The sequence below is a fragment of the Lithobates pipiens genome, unplaced genomic scaffold (assembly GCF_037356315.1).
Source record: "Lithobates pipiens isolate NorthernLeopardFrog02 unplaced genomic scaffold, aLitPip1_a1.2 Scaffold_7, whole genome shotgun sequence".
Lineage (NCBI taxonomy): Eukaryota > Metazoa > Chordata > Amphibia > Anura > Ranidae > Lithobates > Lithobates pipiens.
The window spans coordinates 185049-198960 of record NW_027507892.1 but is presented as its reverse complement, the minus strand read 5'-3'; the positions used below and the strand labels follow the sequence as shown (position 1 = coordinate 198960).

Genomic DNA, 13912 nt, shown 5'->3' with positions numbered 1-13912 from the left:
CACCACTCTGACCCCCAGCTATGCTGTGATTGCACGGATCAAATGGCGATCAGCAGGTGCCAGCCAATAGATGTCAGGCGGCACCCACCAATCATCAGGCAGACAGGACAGAACCCTGTCTAGGCACAGCTCCGTGCGGTCAGCGGGGGAAGTAATGGCTTTTCTTTCCTCGTAAAGCATGGAATAAAACCCATCACTTCCCTTAGTAAAAGCACCTCTCAGTACACAAAAACACTGGCTAGGCTTAATGTACAAAGGAATAACTTGATAGAAACAGACATTTAAAAACCATCGCGCTTTGCAAGTTTTTTTTCCCCTCTCTTCAAATAGTCAAAAAACTTAAAAAAAAAAAAAAAAAAAAAAAAAAAAACACGCTTACAGGCAGTTACAGGCATTTCAAATGCCTCTGAACATCCGTCTGAACCCATCTTTTCTTTCCAAAAAAATGCTTTTAAACTCAAACTGCCGAGAAATTACTATAAAACGACACCGTGTCCATGTACTTATAACAGGAGAGTTCAGGGGCAGCAAAAAAAATAAAAGAAAATGCCAACTGCTCCTAAAATGTCAGTCTATTTACCAGCAACAGTCTACATGAAGCCTTAAAGTGGTTGTAAACACTTACAGACCACTTTGACCTACAGGAAAGCCTAGATTAAGACTTACCTGTAGGTCCAAGAAATATCTCCTAAATCTACACGGTTTAGGAGATATTTGCCAAGAGACAGGCACCGTCTACGGCGCCATAGACAGCAGCGCGCAGGCGCACTGAGCGCGCCGCTGTTAATGGCAATATGCTGCGAGTGGAGGCTCCCGTGCGCATGCGTGGGAGTGACGTCATCGCGGCTCCGTCGAATGACAGCGCCAGAGCAGTGAGACCCACCAAGATGGAGGCTCCGTACACAAGGGGACAGCGGTAACTTCGCTGGGTCCTGTGTCAGGTAAGCCATAGTAGTCCATTATGCTTTACCTTTACAGGGAATCAAAGAGGAAGTAAACTCATCAGGGTTTCTCTTCCTCTTTAACCCTTTTATTGGCGTAGATGTTTAACCCCATCCCAGCCAGTGTCATTAGTACAGTGACAGTACTGTTTTTTTTAGCACTGATCACTGTATTAGTGTCACTGGTTCTTACAAAGTCAGTTAGTGCCAGATTGTCTGTGGCAATATTGCAGGCCTGCTATAAGTCACCGAAACCCGCCATTAATAAATAAAAAATTCCAGCACGTAATCCAAATTTTAAACCAAGCAATATACACTTAGATTTTATTTATTTTTTTAACAAAAATACGTAGCAGAATACATATTGGCCCAAATCGATGAAGAAATTTGATTTTACAGCTTATTGGATATGTTTTATAACAGAAAAGTAAAAACTATTGGGGTTTGTCTTTGTTTATAGCACAAAAAATAAAAACCCCGCAGTGGTAAGCAAAAACCAAAGAAAGCTTTATTTGTGCATTTGTGGTGGGAAAGAAAAATTACATGCGTTATATTTGGGTACAGCAGTGCATGACCGTGCAAAGTTAAACTGTTAAAGTAACAGTGCCGTATCGCAAAAATGGCCTGGTCATGACGGGGGGGGGGGGGGGGGGGTTTAAATCTGGAGGTCAAGTGGTAAAATGAAAAAATAAAAAAAAACAGCTTTACTGTAAATGGGAATTACGAGTACAAGACCCCTTTCACACCAGGGTGTTTTTCAGGCGCTATAGCGTTAGAAATAGCGCCTGCACTATTGTTTGCAGTGTGAAAGCCCGAGGGCTTTCACACTGGAGCGGTGCGCTGGCAGGACGTCAGGGAAAAGTCCTGCCAGCAGCTTCTTTAGAGTGGTGAAGGAGCGGTGTGTTTACCGCTCCTCCACCACTGCTCCCCATTGAAAAATCAATGGGGCAGCGATGTAATACCGCCGCAATTGCCGGCAGTTTTAACCCTTTCTCGGCCGCTAGCGGGGGTAAAAACGCCCCGCTAGCTGCCGAAATGCGCTGCAAATCCTATTTTTAGCGGCGTTTTACCGTCCACGCTATGGGCGGTGTGGTGTAAAAGGGGTCTAAGACACCATCTTCTCTGCACCAAGGGCTGGCTCACACCAACAGTGCAGTGGCTGGTATGCATTACGATCGAACGAGATCAGTGCAGTGATGACGGATTTTTATTTTTTTTTTTTCCTTTTTTAAAGAGGACAGACATCTCAAAGTTCAATTCCTGGCCAGGCAGCGTTAGGCAGCATGCCAAAAAACAAAACCTCCATGCAGTACTTTTCCAGCGCATCTTACCCGTGGTATGAACTGGGCACATAAACAAGACATTTTGCCTTGTCCATGCGGTGGGACTGCGACGGAATAGCCGCCCAACGCAGTCCTACCGCATCTGGTGTAAACCAGCTTGTAAAAAGGAGAAGTCCAGATCAACACTAAAACCCCTGCATCTACAGACATCCACGATCCAACACTAACCCTGTAAAGAGGAAATCAGTATACATACATTTTCTCAAGCCAATCCCAAACTGAGCTGTCAGCGGTGGCTTTGCTGTGCAGAGGACACAGCCGACAACGGAAGCCCCATAGCAAGTATGGGTGACGTCACTTTCCATTCATGTCACAGCCGTTATCAGCTATGTCCTCTGCAGAGCTTCCTTGATCAGCTTCAGAAAAGGTTATGTATACCGATTTCTTATTTACTGGGTTAGATAGGTTAGGGTTAGATCGTGGATGTCTATAGATGTAGCAATTTTACTGTTGGGCCGGACTTCTCCTTTAAAGGATATACCATTAATCATTCATGCGCATCTTCGTTAAGAGATTTCATTGCTCTTGGAAAACTTAGCAGGCACTCAAGAGGAAAAAACATTAGTGCACCTTTCCCAGCAGAGTGATGAGAGATTAGCCTTTGCTGACCTTATCGAAAATGACGTTTAATCCATAGCGCTCCTTATCCCCTTCCATGCCGAGAAATGTGCCACGTGGTTAGAAAGCCATTCAGTGCAGGCAGAGGAATCAGAATCAGCGGGGTTAATGAGCGAGAGCAACGAGGCAGAAAATAGCCAAGGAGGAGGAAAGTAACCGGTCAGATTCTACTGACAGCTAATAAACACCCGAGAGAGTTTTCATTATATACATTGTTAATGTCTAGATCTGCTCTACCATTACCTTTAACACCAAGGTATTGACATTTCATAGGAGTCAAACATTCGAGTGAACACAGAATTGTTCCGGAGCACACCCGACAACTTGTATTACCTGGGAGATGAAAGATGCAAACACCATATAGAGACCATTATGTACAAAGTGCCGAACCTCCCATTCAGATGGTCCTGCAATGTTTGTTCTTCTCGAACAATATAAACACACCTGTGCTGGCCATGTGTTGGGTCAGAACGCACCAGCAGCAGGTCCCTCTGCTATAAAGGCTGCACCGTTTCTGCTATAGGCAATGATCATGCAGCAAGGCCGGCCCTATATTAAGCAGTTTTCTTTCCTACAACTACGGGTTGCAGCAGCTGCCCCCCCCCCCCCAAGTACTTAACTGAGCCCCATCTTGATCCAGCACAAGAGGCTCAGCTGGCCTTGACAGTAGCAGGCGCCAATGGCTCAGAGAGAAGCGGTTTAGCTCAGGTGCTCCCATAGCAAGCTGCTTGCTGTGGGGGCCATTTGGGAGGGGCCAGAAGCACCAGCTAGAGACCCAAGAAGAGAAGGACCGGGGCTGCTCTGGTCAAAACCATTACACAAAACAGACAAGACTTGTTTAAAAATAACCAAGACTTTAGTATCACATTAAGGCTCTGCTCACCATGAAGGTGCAATGGAGTGCACGTGTTTTTGCACATCGTGTTTAGGGAAATCCATTTTAAACGGGTGGCCCAACACACGAGAAACAGGTAAAAGAGCCTGACCATTTTCAAAAACTGTGCCATACCAAAACACACGGTACTGTGTTACCATGCATTTTGGCACATGCGTTAGCAAGATGTGTGCGCGAGTAGGCCCCTTTCACCCCGGTACATCTATTCTGTACTATTCCAGGGCAATAAAAGCTCATGAAAACTATTCCCCATTAAATCCTATCCAACTGTTCACACTGCAGTTGCTCTGCGCTAAAACATGCTGCATCTTTAGCGCAACTTTTCTGAAGTGCACCTTCCACTGTAAGTCAATCAGAAGGTACCAAAAGCAGATCAGTGTGAAGGGGTTTTTAGGCCTGGTTCACATCAGGTGCTGTGGAATGGCTATTCTAGTACAAAATGGGTACACAGAATTAAACTCACACTGTCTGCATTCAGATCCGTGCACCCATTCCTGAACACGTTAAAATTGTGACATGTCTTTATGGACCTTGCTTGGTGCACTGGTGTGCAGTCATGTTGGAAAAGGAAGGGGCCCATCCCCAAACTGTTCCCACAAAGTTGGGAGCATGAAATTGTCCAAAATGTCTTGCTATGCTGATGCCTCAAGAGTTCCCTTCACTGGACTAAGGGCCCAAGCCCAACCCAGAAAAACAATCCCACACCATAATCCCCCCTCCACCAAATGGTTTGGACCAGTACACAAAGCAAGGTCCATAGAGACATGGATGAGCAAGTTTGGGGTGGAGGAACTTGACTGGCCTGCACAGAGCCCTGACCTCAACCCGATAGAACACCTTTGGGATGAATTAGAGCGGAGACTGCGAGCCAGGCCATTTCATCCAACAATCAGTGCCTGACCTCACAAATGCGCTTCTGGAAGAATGGTCAAACATTCCCATAGACACACTCCTAAACCTTGTGGACAGACTTGCCAGAAGAGTTGAAGCTGCAAAGGGCGGGGCCAACTCAATATTGAACCCTACGGACTAAGACTGGGATGCCACTAAAGTTCACGTGCGTGTAAGGCAGGTGTCACAATACTTTTGACAATTGAGCGCATCTAGATCTAAAAATGATCTTTCCAGATATACAATATTATTTTACAGCAGTGATTACGGTGGCAAGTCTCTACTATCCCACCTAAAAGGCCAGCTGCCCATTTCCACAGAAGCCGAACCTTGCAGACTTTTCGCCGAGCCATAAAACCCTTATGTAGTGTAAAATGTAACTAGCGAGCGTTGCCCTCAGCCTGGAAACCGCACGCAGCTCTCTAATTAGTTGCCTACAGCACTAAGTCTCTTTATCCTTATGAGAGGATTTGTTCGTTCTCAGTGGAAAGGATGATCCATCTTCATATCTTATTCATTTCCTGCAGACTGGACTGGAAACAATGTCACAAGATATCAGTGTCTAAAAGTGCAGATAGGTGAGCGCCTAATGAGAGCGGCTTGTCAAATGACCCAATGTAATCGTTTGTGAATGCGCAAAATTATATAAAAAAAAAGGAAAGGGCTTGGGGAGATTAAACCTTCCGGTGACCTCTAAGCACTTTGAGTGATTTTAATGTCTAAGTGTGATTAAACAGCATTAAGTACCCACTTTCACAATCCATACTGACATCACAGCCTTTCTTCTGTAAATAAATTGCGGTAAACGTTGAAGGTTACACCCATAAAAATCACAAAGTTCAAACGTAATAGGACAAACCTATTCTGTTTAGGTAGATGATGAAAACATTCACACTTCAAAAATGTTCTTTGCTGCATTTCTAACTGTCAAGAGATTATCCGTGTCACCGCCTTGGGCTTTCATCTGACATCTGCGCCATTTCAGGAGCTCGGGGTGTACATTCCGGTATTTGCTCAATAGATCAGCGGCAGATCTGCAGAGTAAATCCCAAAAACGCATTGGCCAGTTCTCTGCTGGGTGTAAAATCTAAAATATCAACGCGTTTCTTCTAGGATTTGATTTCTAAAAACCATTAAAGTGGAAGTAAACTCCCCTATCGTTTTCATCCATGGAAGCTGCCATCTTTGCCTCCGTTTAATCTTCAGCTGCCACAGTGCTGCACATGTGATCCGGTATGACACCAGCCATTGGGTGGTTTGACAGTTTGGTTGAGAGCCCAGCCAATGTGCAGTTAGCATTCCCGGCATGCCTTTTTTTTTAAACTGTTTAAATTGATGGGTTTACTTCCACTTTAAAAGCGGAATTCCAGCGATTGGTGTGTTTATGTAGACTCCTAACCACGGCCAGCTTTTTTTTTCAGGCGCAACAGCGCTAAAAATGGCACCTGTATTGTGCCTGAAAAAAGCAGGGCTTTCACACTGGAGCGGTGCGCTGGTAGGACGTCACAAAATGTCCTGCCAGCAGCTTCTTTGGCGCGGTGAACTCACCGATCCTCCCCATTGAAACCATTGATACCGGCGGCGTTTTGCGAGCGTATTTAACCACTTTGTTTTAGGCGATTTTAACCCCTCGCTAGCAGCTGAACAGCGCCACCAAGACGGTAAAGTGGCGCTAAAAATAGTGCCGCTTTACCACCGACGCCCCCTGCGGCTCGTTGTGAAAGGGCTCTAAAAGTCAGCAGCTACAAAAAGTGTACCTTCTGACTTGACACTCGCCTGTCCCAGGAGCCAGTGATGCGGCTGCCTGAACCCTCGACGGCATTACAAGTGTGGGCACCCGGGTCTGACAGCTTGCGGCTTCACTGCACATGCGCAAGTCGCACTGCGCCTCCTCAATGGCTGGGCAATCTTCTGTCCCAGAAGAGTGCAGGGGGAGGAGAAGAACTTCCGCTTGAGCCGCCTAGGCAGGCCGAGTGAAAGTAGGAGCTAGGTACTTGTCAAAACTAGGCACCACCAGACCTCTCATGTTTTTTATAACGCCCAGCATCATCCCTTACCTCATAAGACCAAACGCACTGCACTCCGGCAAACCTCCGAACACATCTGCCAATTTCAACATCCTCGTGGGTGGTGTACATGGATCGGAGACACTCCCCAATGTGTGGAACCATCCTCCGCAGGACCTCTCGGCTCATAATCACCCCAGGACCACCCATGCAAAAGTTTTCACCCGGCTCCAAGGCCAGTTTGCCCATCTCCTCCGTAGTGCCCAGGCCAGTCTGCCCCAAGAACAAAGGCTCGCTGCTGTTAAGGTTGCGCAGGAAGCTTTCTAGGCGTTCGGCTTTGATATAGACGTCGTCATCCGCTCTCATGAACCACTCGTACTGATCCAGATAGTGATCGTGCATATACTTCAACATCATGAAGGATTTCTTTTGGGGTGGATAGGAGTCGTCTACACCTTGGAGCGCTATGATAGGAATTGGTATGGATGTGTCTGAGCCCTCGCTTGAGAAGAACTCCACTTTTCCAGGGATGGACTGTGACCAGGTTCTGAAAAATAAAAAAAACGTATCGGATTTAGAACAGACATCCAGAAGGAGGAGAACACCATCAGTAAAACTTTATGCAGAGTCAAGATTTTAACCCCTTGCCTTCTGTGCACTTTTACCCCCTTCCTGCCTAGGCCCATTTTTTAGCACTGTTGCAGATTGAATGACAATTGCATGGTCATGCAACACTATCAATATGAAATTAGCAATTTTTTTGAGACAGATAGAGCTTTGTTTTGGTGGTATTTAATCACCACTGGAATGTTTTTTTGTTTTTTTTTCGTAAGTCACATTACAGCCTCCCAGCAAAGTGCGACTGCACTGTAGCCGTTCGGCTAAAGCGCAGCCGTGAAAAAAATAAATAAAATGATGACCTTTAGGCGACCTTACACTGGACCCCCATTAGTGTCCCACGTTCCCCCGCTGTAAGACACTGGGACGCCACTTCACCAGTCCAGGGATTTCAAATCCCTGTGGCTTAAGATCCTATCCGTACCCCTCAGCGTGCACAGACAAAAGGCATTCTAATTGGACAGCACTGTCAGAGGGCACTAACCAATCAAAATCCGTCTAGCCTGTCCTGTCAGTACTGGGAGGAAAGCAACCCAGGTGGATCTCAAATCCCTGTGGGACACTGGTAGAGCGGGACCAGGGAGGGATGGGGGAATCTGGCCCAGTCTAAGGTCTCTGGATAGACACAAGTACACACTATAGAGGGATAGGCTTTGTTCATATTTCAGGTTTACAATCACTTTAATGCCAACCAAGGCCATTCTAATGTGAAGCTAGAGGGAAAGTGTTACATTTTAAAGGATATATTGATCTTTAGAACACTCCCCCCTCCCCCCTGAAAATATGGTGCGCCGTGCTCTAGCATAGCCTCTCTACCCCATGACAGTAGGTGGGGGTTCCCCTCCCCTACAGCTACTGTCACATTGAGCTTTGGTTGACGCCAGTGCAATCTGTTATGCAATGTCACACTTGCACGAGTTGCGGGGGGGGGGGGGGGGGGGGGAGGCTGCATACGGGTGTTTTTTTCACCTTACCTAAAAAAACCTTCTGCCTTCACAACCACTTTAGATTGGCTGTGCAGAAGGCATGAGCTTGTGTTTGGTCCCACACAGAAGTCAGCCATCTTTCCTGGCCCATATAATGTCAGTAGGGGGGCACAAATTGTTTCCATAATCCCGTTGACCAGAATCCAAACGCTGATTCCATGTCTGTCACCTTCTTGTGAAAAATGACAAATACTTTTTTTTTTTTTTTTTACAGCTGAACGATGACCTAGTGATGGCGGGCTTCCTGCTGCATTAGTCACCAATGTATAGACATACTTATCAGGAACTTTACTCGGCAACCACTAGACCCAGGAACAAAGATGGATCCTCTTTACCTTACATGTCATAAGACCTTTCCTGCATTTACAAACCGGCATGCTCGACTGCATCGCACTTAAAGGCGGCGCAATGCAATGTCAGCCTTAGGATTGAGAGGCAGTTTAGGAATGTATAGGTGTAGAGTTGTCCGGGGGGAATGGAGCGCACTGCACTTGTACTACCTGAAAAGCTCGCTCTCCTAGTTAAAAATAGTTCTAGAAACCACATTCTTCAAAAGCCAAAACGTTAAATAAATCGCACATTTACAGAATATTGAAGGAGACCAACAGAGTCTTGTCACATTGAATGCAAACCATAATACAGCATGCAGGCATGAGCCGAGATAATGAAATTCTATTAAAGGAGAAGTACAGGAAAGCTGGCTTGGCTGTACTTCTGTGGATCACAGGAGTGCGGTTGGTTCTGTACTCTTCTGACCAGTTTTCCGCAGACAGCGGGCTGAAGCTCTCTGTCTGATGTCACAGAGCCGGTGTACTATCACATAATGTCCCCTATCAGATAGTGTCTGCTGTGTACTGCGCATCAGCTGTGTCCAAAGGAGGCTACTATCACAGATCACTGCCAATGCGTGCCACAGGGGGCGTGCAGACAGCACAAGTCGCATTACAGCCTCCCACCAAAGTGCGACTGCACTGTAGCCGTGCATGCGCAGTACACAGGATACACAGATTCTGAAAATAGCTGAAGATGAACGGCGCCTGCGCCGCGAGTCTAGGTTCTAGCCCCACCATCCAAGTGGACATAGAGTTATAATAAAAAGAGCCGAGCGCAGCAAGGCCGAGCCCGAAGTGTGGCGAGCGAAGCGAGCCCCTCGAAGGACCCTCTAATATGTGCAGCCCTATGTCCACTTGGATGGTGGGGCTTGCACCTCGACTCACAGCGCAGGCGCCGTTCATCTTCGGAGATTTTCCGAATCTCCTTCTGCTCAGTACTGCGCAAGCGCTGCGCCTGTGCAATATGGGGCGGCCACTTCTAGATGGCCGGACGCTATATGGCACAACACCGGTCCAGGCTCAGGCAAGATTCGGGGGTCCGCCCACATGCCTGGACCACTATGCCATCAGAATCGGTGACTCAGATTAGGTAATGGAAGTGATGTTTGGTCAGCTGCGCATGCGTCCGCCGCTAAGAGGTTTGCTCATCTGACACCTGCTGAAGCAGACATCTTACACCACCCGGCTACGTCTAGAATTTCAGAATAAATTTAGCAATAAAGCGAGTGTATAAAGTATATGGACACCTGTGATGCTGTTTGAAGGCCAGCAGAAGGAAGGTGGTGGAGGCCATGTTGGAAGATAGACACTGAAATTCAACATGTAGCTGGGTGTAGCAAGATGTCTGCTGCCTTCTGACTGCAGGTGTTCTGTCAGATGAGCAAATCTTGTAGCGGTGGGATGCAAGTGGAGCTGATGTAATGTCACTTCCGCTACCCAATCTGATGGGTCGCAGATTGACGGAACCCCGGCTCAACTGCAATGAGCCATTGCAAGCCTGAGCTGGCTGTTCCTGCCCCCTCCACAGCCAAGCGCTCTGCGAACCGAGTGACCGGCAGTGTTTAATTGCTCAGTGATAGGAGATAGCCTTACACTTACAAAAAAAAAAAAATGGAGTTGTTTATAGTTGCTGCTAAAAAGTTATATTTTTAACCACCCCCAGCTACTTGCACACTAAGGCGCTAAAAACAACACCTCATGCCTCCGCAGTGTAAAAGCCTCAGTGTTATCACACTGCAGGATGGGGAAGGAAAAAAAAACCAACACGTTTTCTGGGTGTACTGTATACTGCTCCCAAAAAGCACCCTGCTAGTGGCCTAAAAACGCAACTAAACCTAGCTGCGCTTTACCGCCAACGCGCCCCATTGTGAAAGCAGCACAAGAGCCCTTTCACATCGAGGCACTTTTCAAGTGTTTTGGCAGAAAAAAAAAAAAGGCACATTAAAATCAATAAAAGCTTTCACACTGGAGTGCAGGTAATAACTCTTGCAAGCAGCATTACTGGAGCGCAAAAAAATTATTATTTTTTTTTTTTTTAAAAAGCCACCGCTAACGCCTCAAAAGTGCTTGAAAAATGCCTAGCGATCGCTGCAAAAGCACCCGGCATTTTATGGTCAGTTTTCAAGCACCTCAATGTGAAAGGGATGTAAAGCCCCTCTATCAGAGGGGATTGTGGAGACATGGGTGTCTGGGGGGGGGGGGGGGGGGGTAGGTTCTGATTGTCATGTACAATGTGTGTGCCGAGACATGAAAGCACCCCGGGAGAGAGAAGACAAGCAAAGACTACAATGAGATCCAGGAAGATTATTTGTATATAGAGGGCGGGAATGTTTATATTCATACTGATCTTCATCAGAACAAACACCATCCTGATGATAGAAGTGTGCAGAGCATTGCCCCAAGCTACTGATAGAAGGAAGATCTCCAGGCACCCCCTGGGGGGAGGAACAAGGGGGGGGTACATTTACAATTCGTGTGACAAGGAATAAACTGAATACAATTAGAGGCTGGCACCGGCAAATGATCGGATCCGTGTTATAAAGTTCTGCACAACCTTGCACTATATATAATAATAATAATAATAATAAATAATAATAAGAGTGCTGAGGATTGTAGAAATTACTCTTTGGAAGGAACGTTTCCCACGAAAGATCTCCCGGATTACAGCCTCTAATTGGCACCTATTTACAAGCACACAATCTGACAAATCGTATTCCAATAAATCAAACAATAAATCAAATGCCATAAAGGCGCTGTGCCAGCAGAACCCGAGCGAGCACATGGCGGGGGAGGGGGAGGGTGTCCATGGACAAGGAAGACTCCCGGCTCTGATGATTTCCAACCACAAGAACAATCCCCAGCATCACACCTACTACAAGGTAGGAAGTCGTGCAGGTAGGTATAGTGGTAGGTATAGTGGTAGGTATAGCGGTAGGAAGGTTTCACCTGAAGGCGGCCACCACCCAGGTCTGCAAATGCTTCTATGTGTGGGCAGTGGGGGTTATAGAGGGGGGTGTAGGTATACAGTAGGTAGGTGTTACCTCTAGGCAGCCACCACCCGGTGTGTGGGCACTTCTATAAATGCGGGGGTATAGATAGGGTGTAGGTAGGAAGTTGTATAGAGGTAGGTACAGGTAGGTCTCACCTGTAGGTGGCCCCCACCCCAGTATGTAGGTACTTCTATGTATAGAGAGGGGTATAGATAGGTCTCACCTGTAGGTGGCTCCCACCCGGTGTGTAGGTACTTCTATGTATAGATAGGTCTCACCTGTAGTCACTTCTATATATTGGAGGTAGGTCGGTCTAACCTGTAGGTGGCCACTTCCTGGGCATGTAGGTACTTCTGTGTATGTGTGGAGGGGATACATATAGGGGGGGGGGTCTCACCTACAGGCAGCCACATTCCAGGTGTGTAGTTATTCCTACGTAAGGGGGGGGGGGTATAGGTCTCACCTGTAGGCACTTCTATGTATGGGGGGGGGGAGACAGGTAGGTCTAATATGTAGGCAGCCACTGCCCTGGTATGAAGGTACTTCTATTTGGGGGGAGGGGGGTACAGGTAGGTCACGCACCTGTAGGCGGCCACCGGGTATAGAGGTACTTCTATGCATGTGGGGGGGGGGGGTATAGATGAAGGTGTGGGAGGTAGTTCCAATCTGTAGGTGGCCACAGCCCAGGTGTGTAGTTACTCCTATGTAATGGGGGGGGGGGGGGGTAGGTATGTCTCACCTGTGAGTGGCCACCACTCGGGTATGTAGGTACTTCTATGTATAGAGGGGGGTGTAGATAGGTCTCACCTGTAGGCACTTCTATGTATCGGGGGTAGGTAGGTCTAACCTGTAGGTGGCCACAACCTGGGTATGTACGGGTAAAGAGAAGGGTTTAGGTCTCACCTGTTGGCACTTCTAATGTATTGGGGGGGGGGAGAATAGATGGGGGTGTAGCTGCACAGTAGGTAGGTCTCACCTGTAGGTTGCACTTCTATGTATTGGGGGGGGGGGTAGGTCTCACCCGTAGGCACTTGTATGTATAGGGGGGTGTAGATGATGGGGTAGGTAAGTCTCACCTGTAGGCACTTCTATGTATAGAGGGGGTGTAGAGGATGGGGTAGGTACACAGATAGGCCTCACCTGTATACACTGGTAGGTACACAGTAGGCACAGGTAGGTCTTACCTGTAGGCATTTCTATGTATGAGGGGGGGTAGGTACACAGCTAGAAGTGCCTACAGGTGAGACCTACCCAAGTATGGGGGGGTGGGTAGGTAGGTACACAGGTAGGTAGGTCTCACCTATAGGCACTTCTATGTATAGGGGGGGTAGGTAGGTACATAGGTAGGTAGGTCTCACCTGTAGGCGGCCACCGCCCGGGTATGAAGGTACTTCTGGGCCGTCATGACCCCGACATAGAGGAATCTCCGGTCCCGGGGGATGTCCTCCTCCTCCCCGGTGTCCCCCGGTTCCGGGGCCCGGGATCCGATGTACGGTAGTTGGAGGAGATCGCTCCGGCTCCCGGCCGGCACCCCGCAGCTTCCCCCGGCCTGTCCTCCCCCCCGGAGCCCTCCGCCTCCTCCTCTCCGGCCGTAGCGGTGGATCTCGGCGGCCCGGGGGAGGATGAGGCGGGAGGCGAGGAGAAAGCCGAGGACCAGTCCGAGGAGGACGCTGAGCCACGAGCGGCGGCTCCGACCGGCCATACCGGGGAGGGGGGGAAGTGCAGTGCCGCCAGCAGCAGCTGCAGGGGGGGAGGGGGCCCCTATGTACAGGGCGGACACCGCCGGAGTCCCCACCGCTACCGGGAGATCACACCGAGAAGAGATCACCGCCGGCCCATCCAGCCGCGCCACTCTCCGTCATACAGCGGGGACACCCCACCACCGCCGCCGTTCTCCTTCTCCGTCCGTCCGGCCTGACAACCCGCCTTCCTTTCTTCGCTCCGGCCTTTGTCACGGATCACACCCCCTCATCTCCCGGCCTCTGCTCCGCTCCTCACCCGCACCGCGGCTCTATATGAGGCGCACACAGACACAGCCAGGGATCGAACCCGCCCGGCACCCGTCCGCCGCCTCTCATTGGCTCAGAGTCACAGACCCCGCCTCCCCCGCCACCTCACGTGACCTGTGAGAGGAGCAAAAGTTTCCCCGCGGCCTCCCCACAGAGCTCAGTGCCGTACAGGGAGACGGCGGGGGAGTGTCGTGCAGCGGTTACCCTGGGCAACGGAGCACGTGATAGCAACCAATCATTACCTCACAACCCCTTCTTCTTCTTCAACATAATTCCCCCCTCA

General features: G+C 48.7%; 1 protein-coding gene across 1 annotated transcript in view; it reads right to left on the bottom strand.

The window, feature by feature from the left end:
• The window catches only part of LOC143959290 (chondroitin sulfate synthase 1), a 78880-nt gene extending 65202 nt beyond the window's left edge, over positions 1-13678 (bottom strand). The window contains exons 1-2 of the mRNA XM_077467968.1: positions 12979-13678; positions 6746-7241 (exon numbers count right to left, since the gene is read on the bottom strand). Coding sequence (XP_077324094.1) covers positions 6746-7241; positions 12979-13322 — 840 coding nt within the window. The 5' untranslated portion in view covers positions 13323-13678. The remainder of the gene's footprint in view (positions 1-6745; positions 7242-12978) is intronic.
• Between the last annotated feature and the right edge of the window lie 234 nt (positions 13679-13912).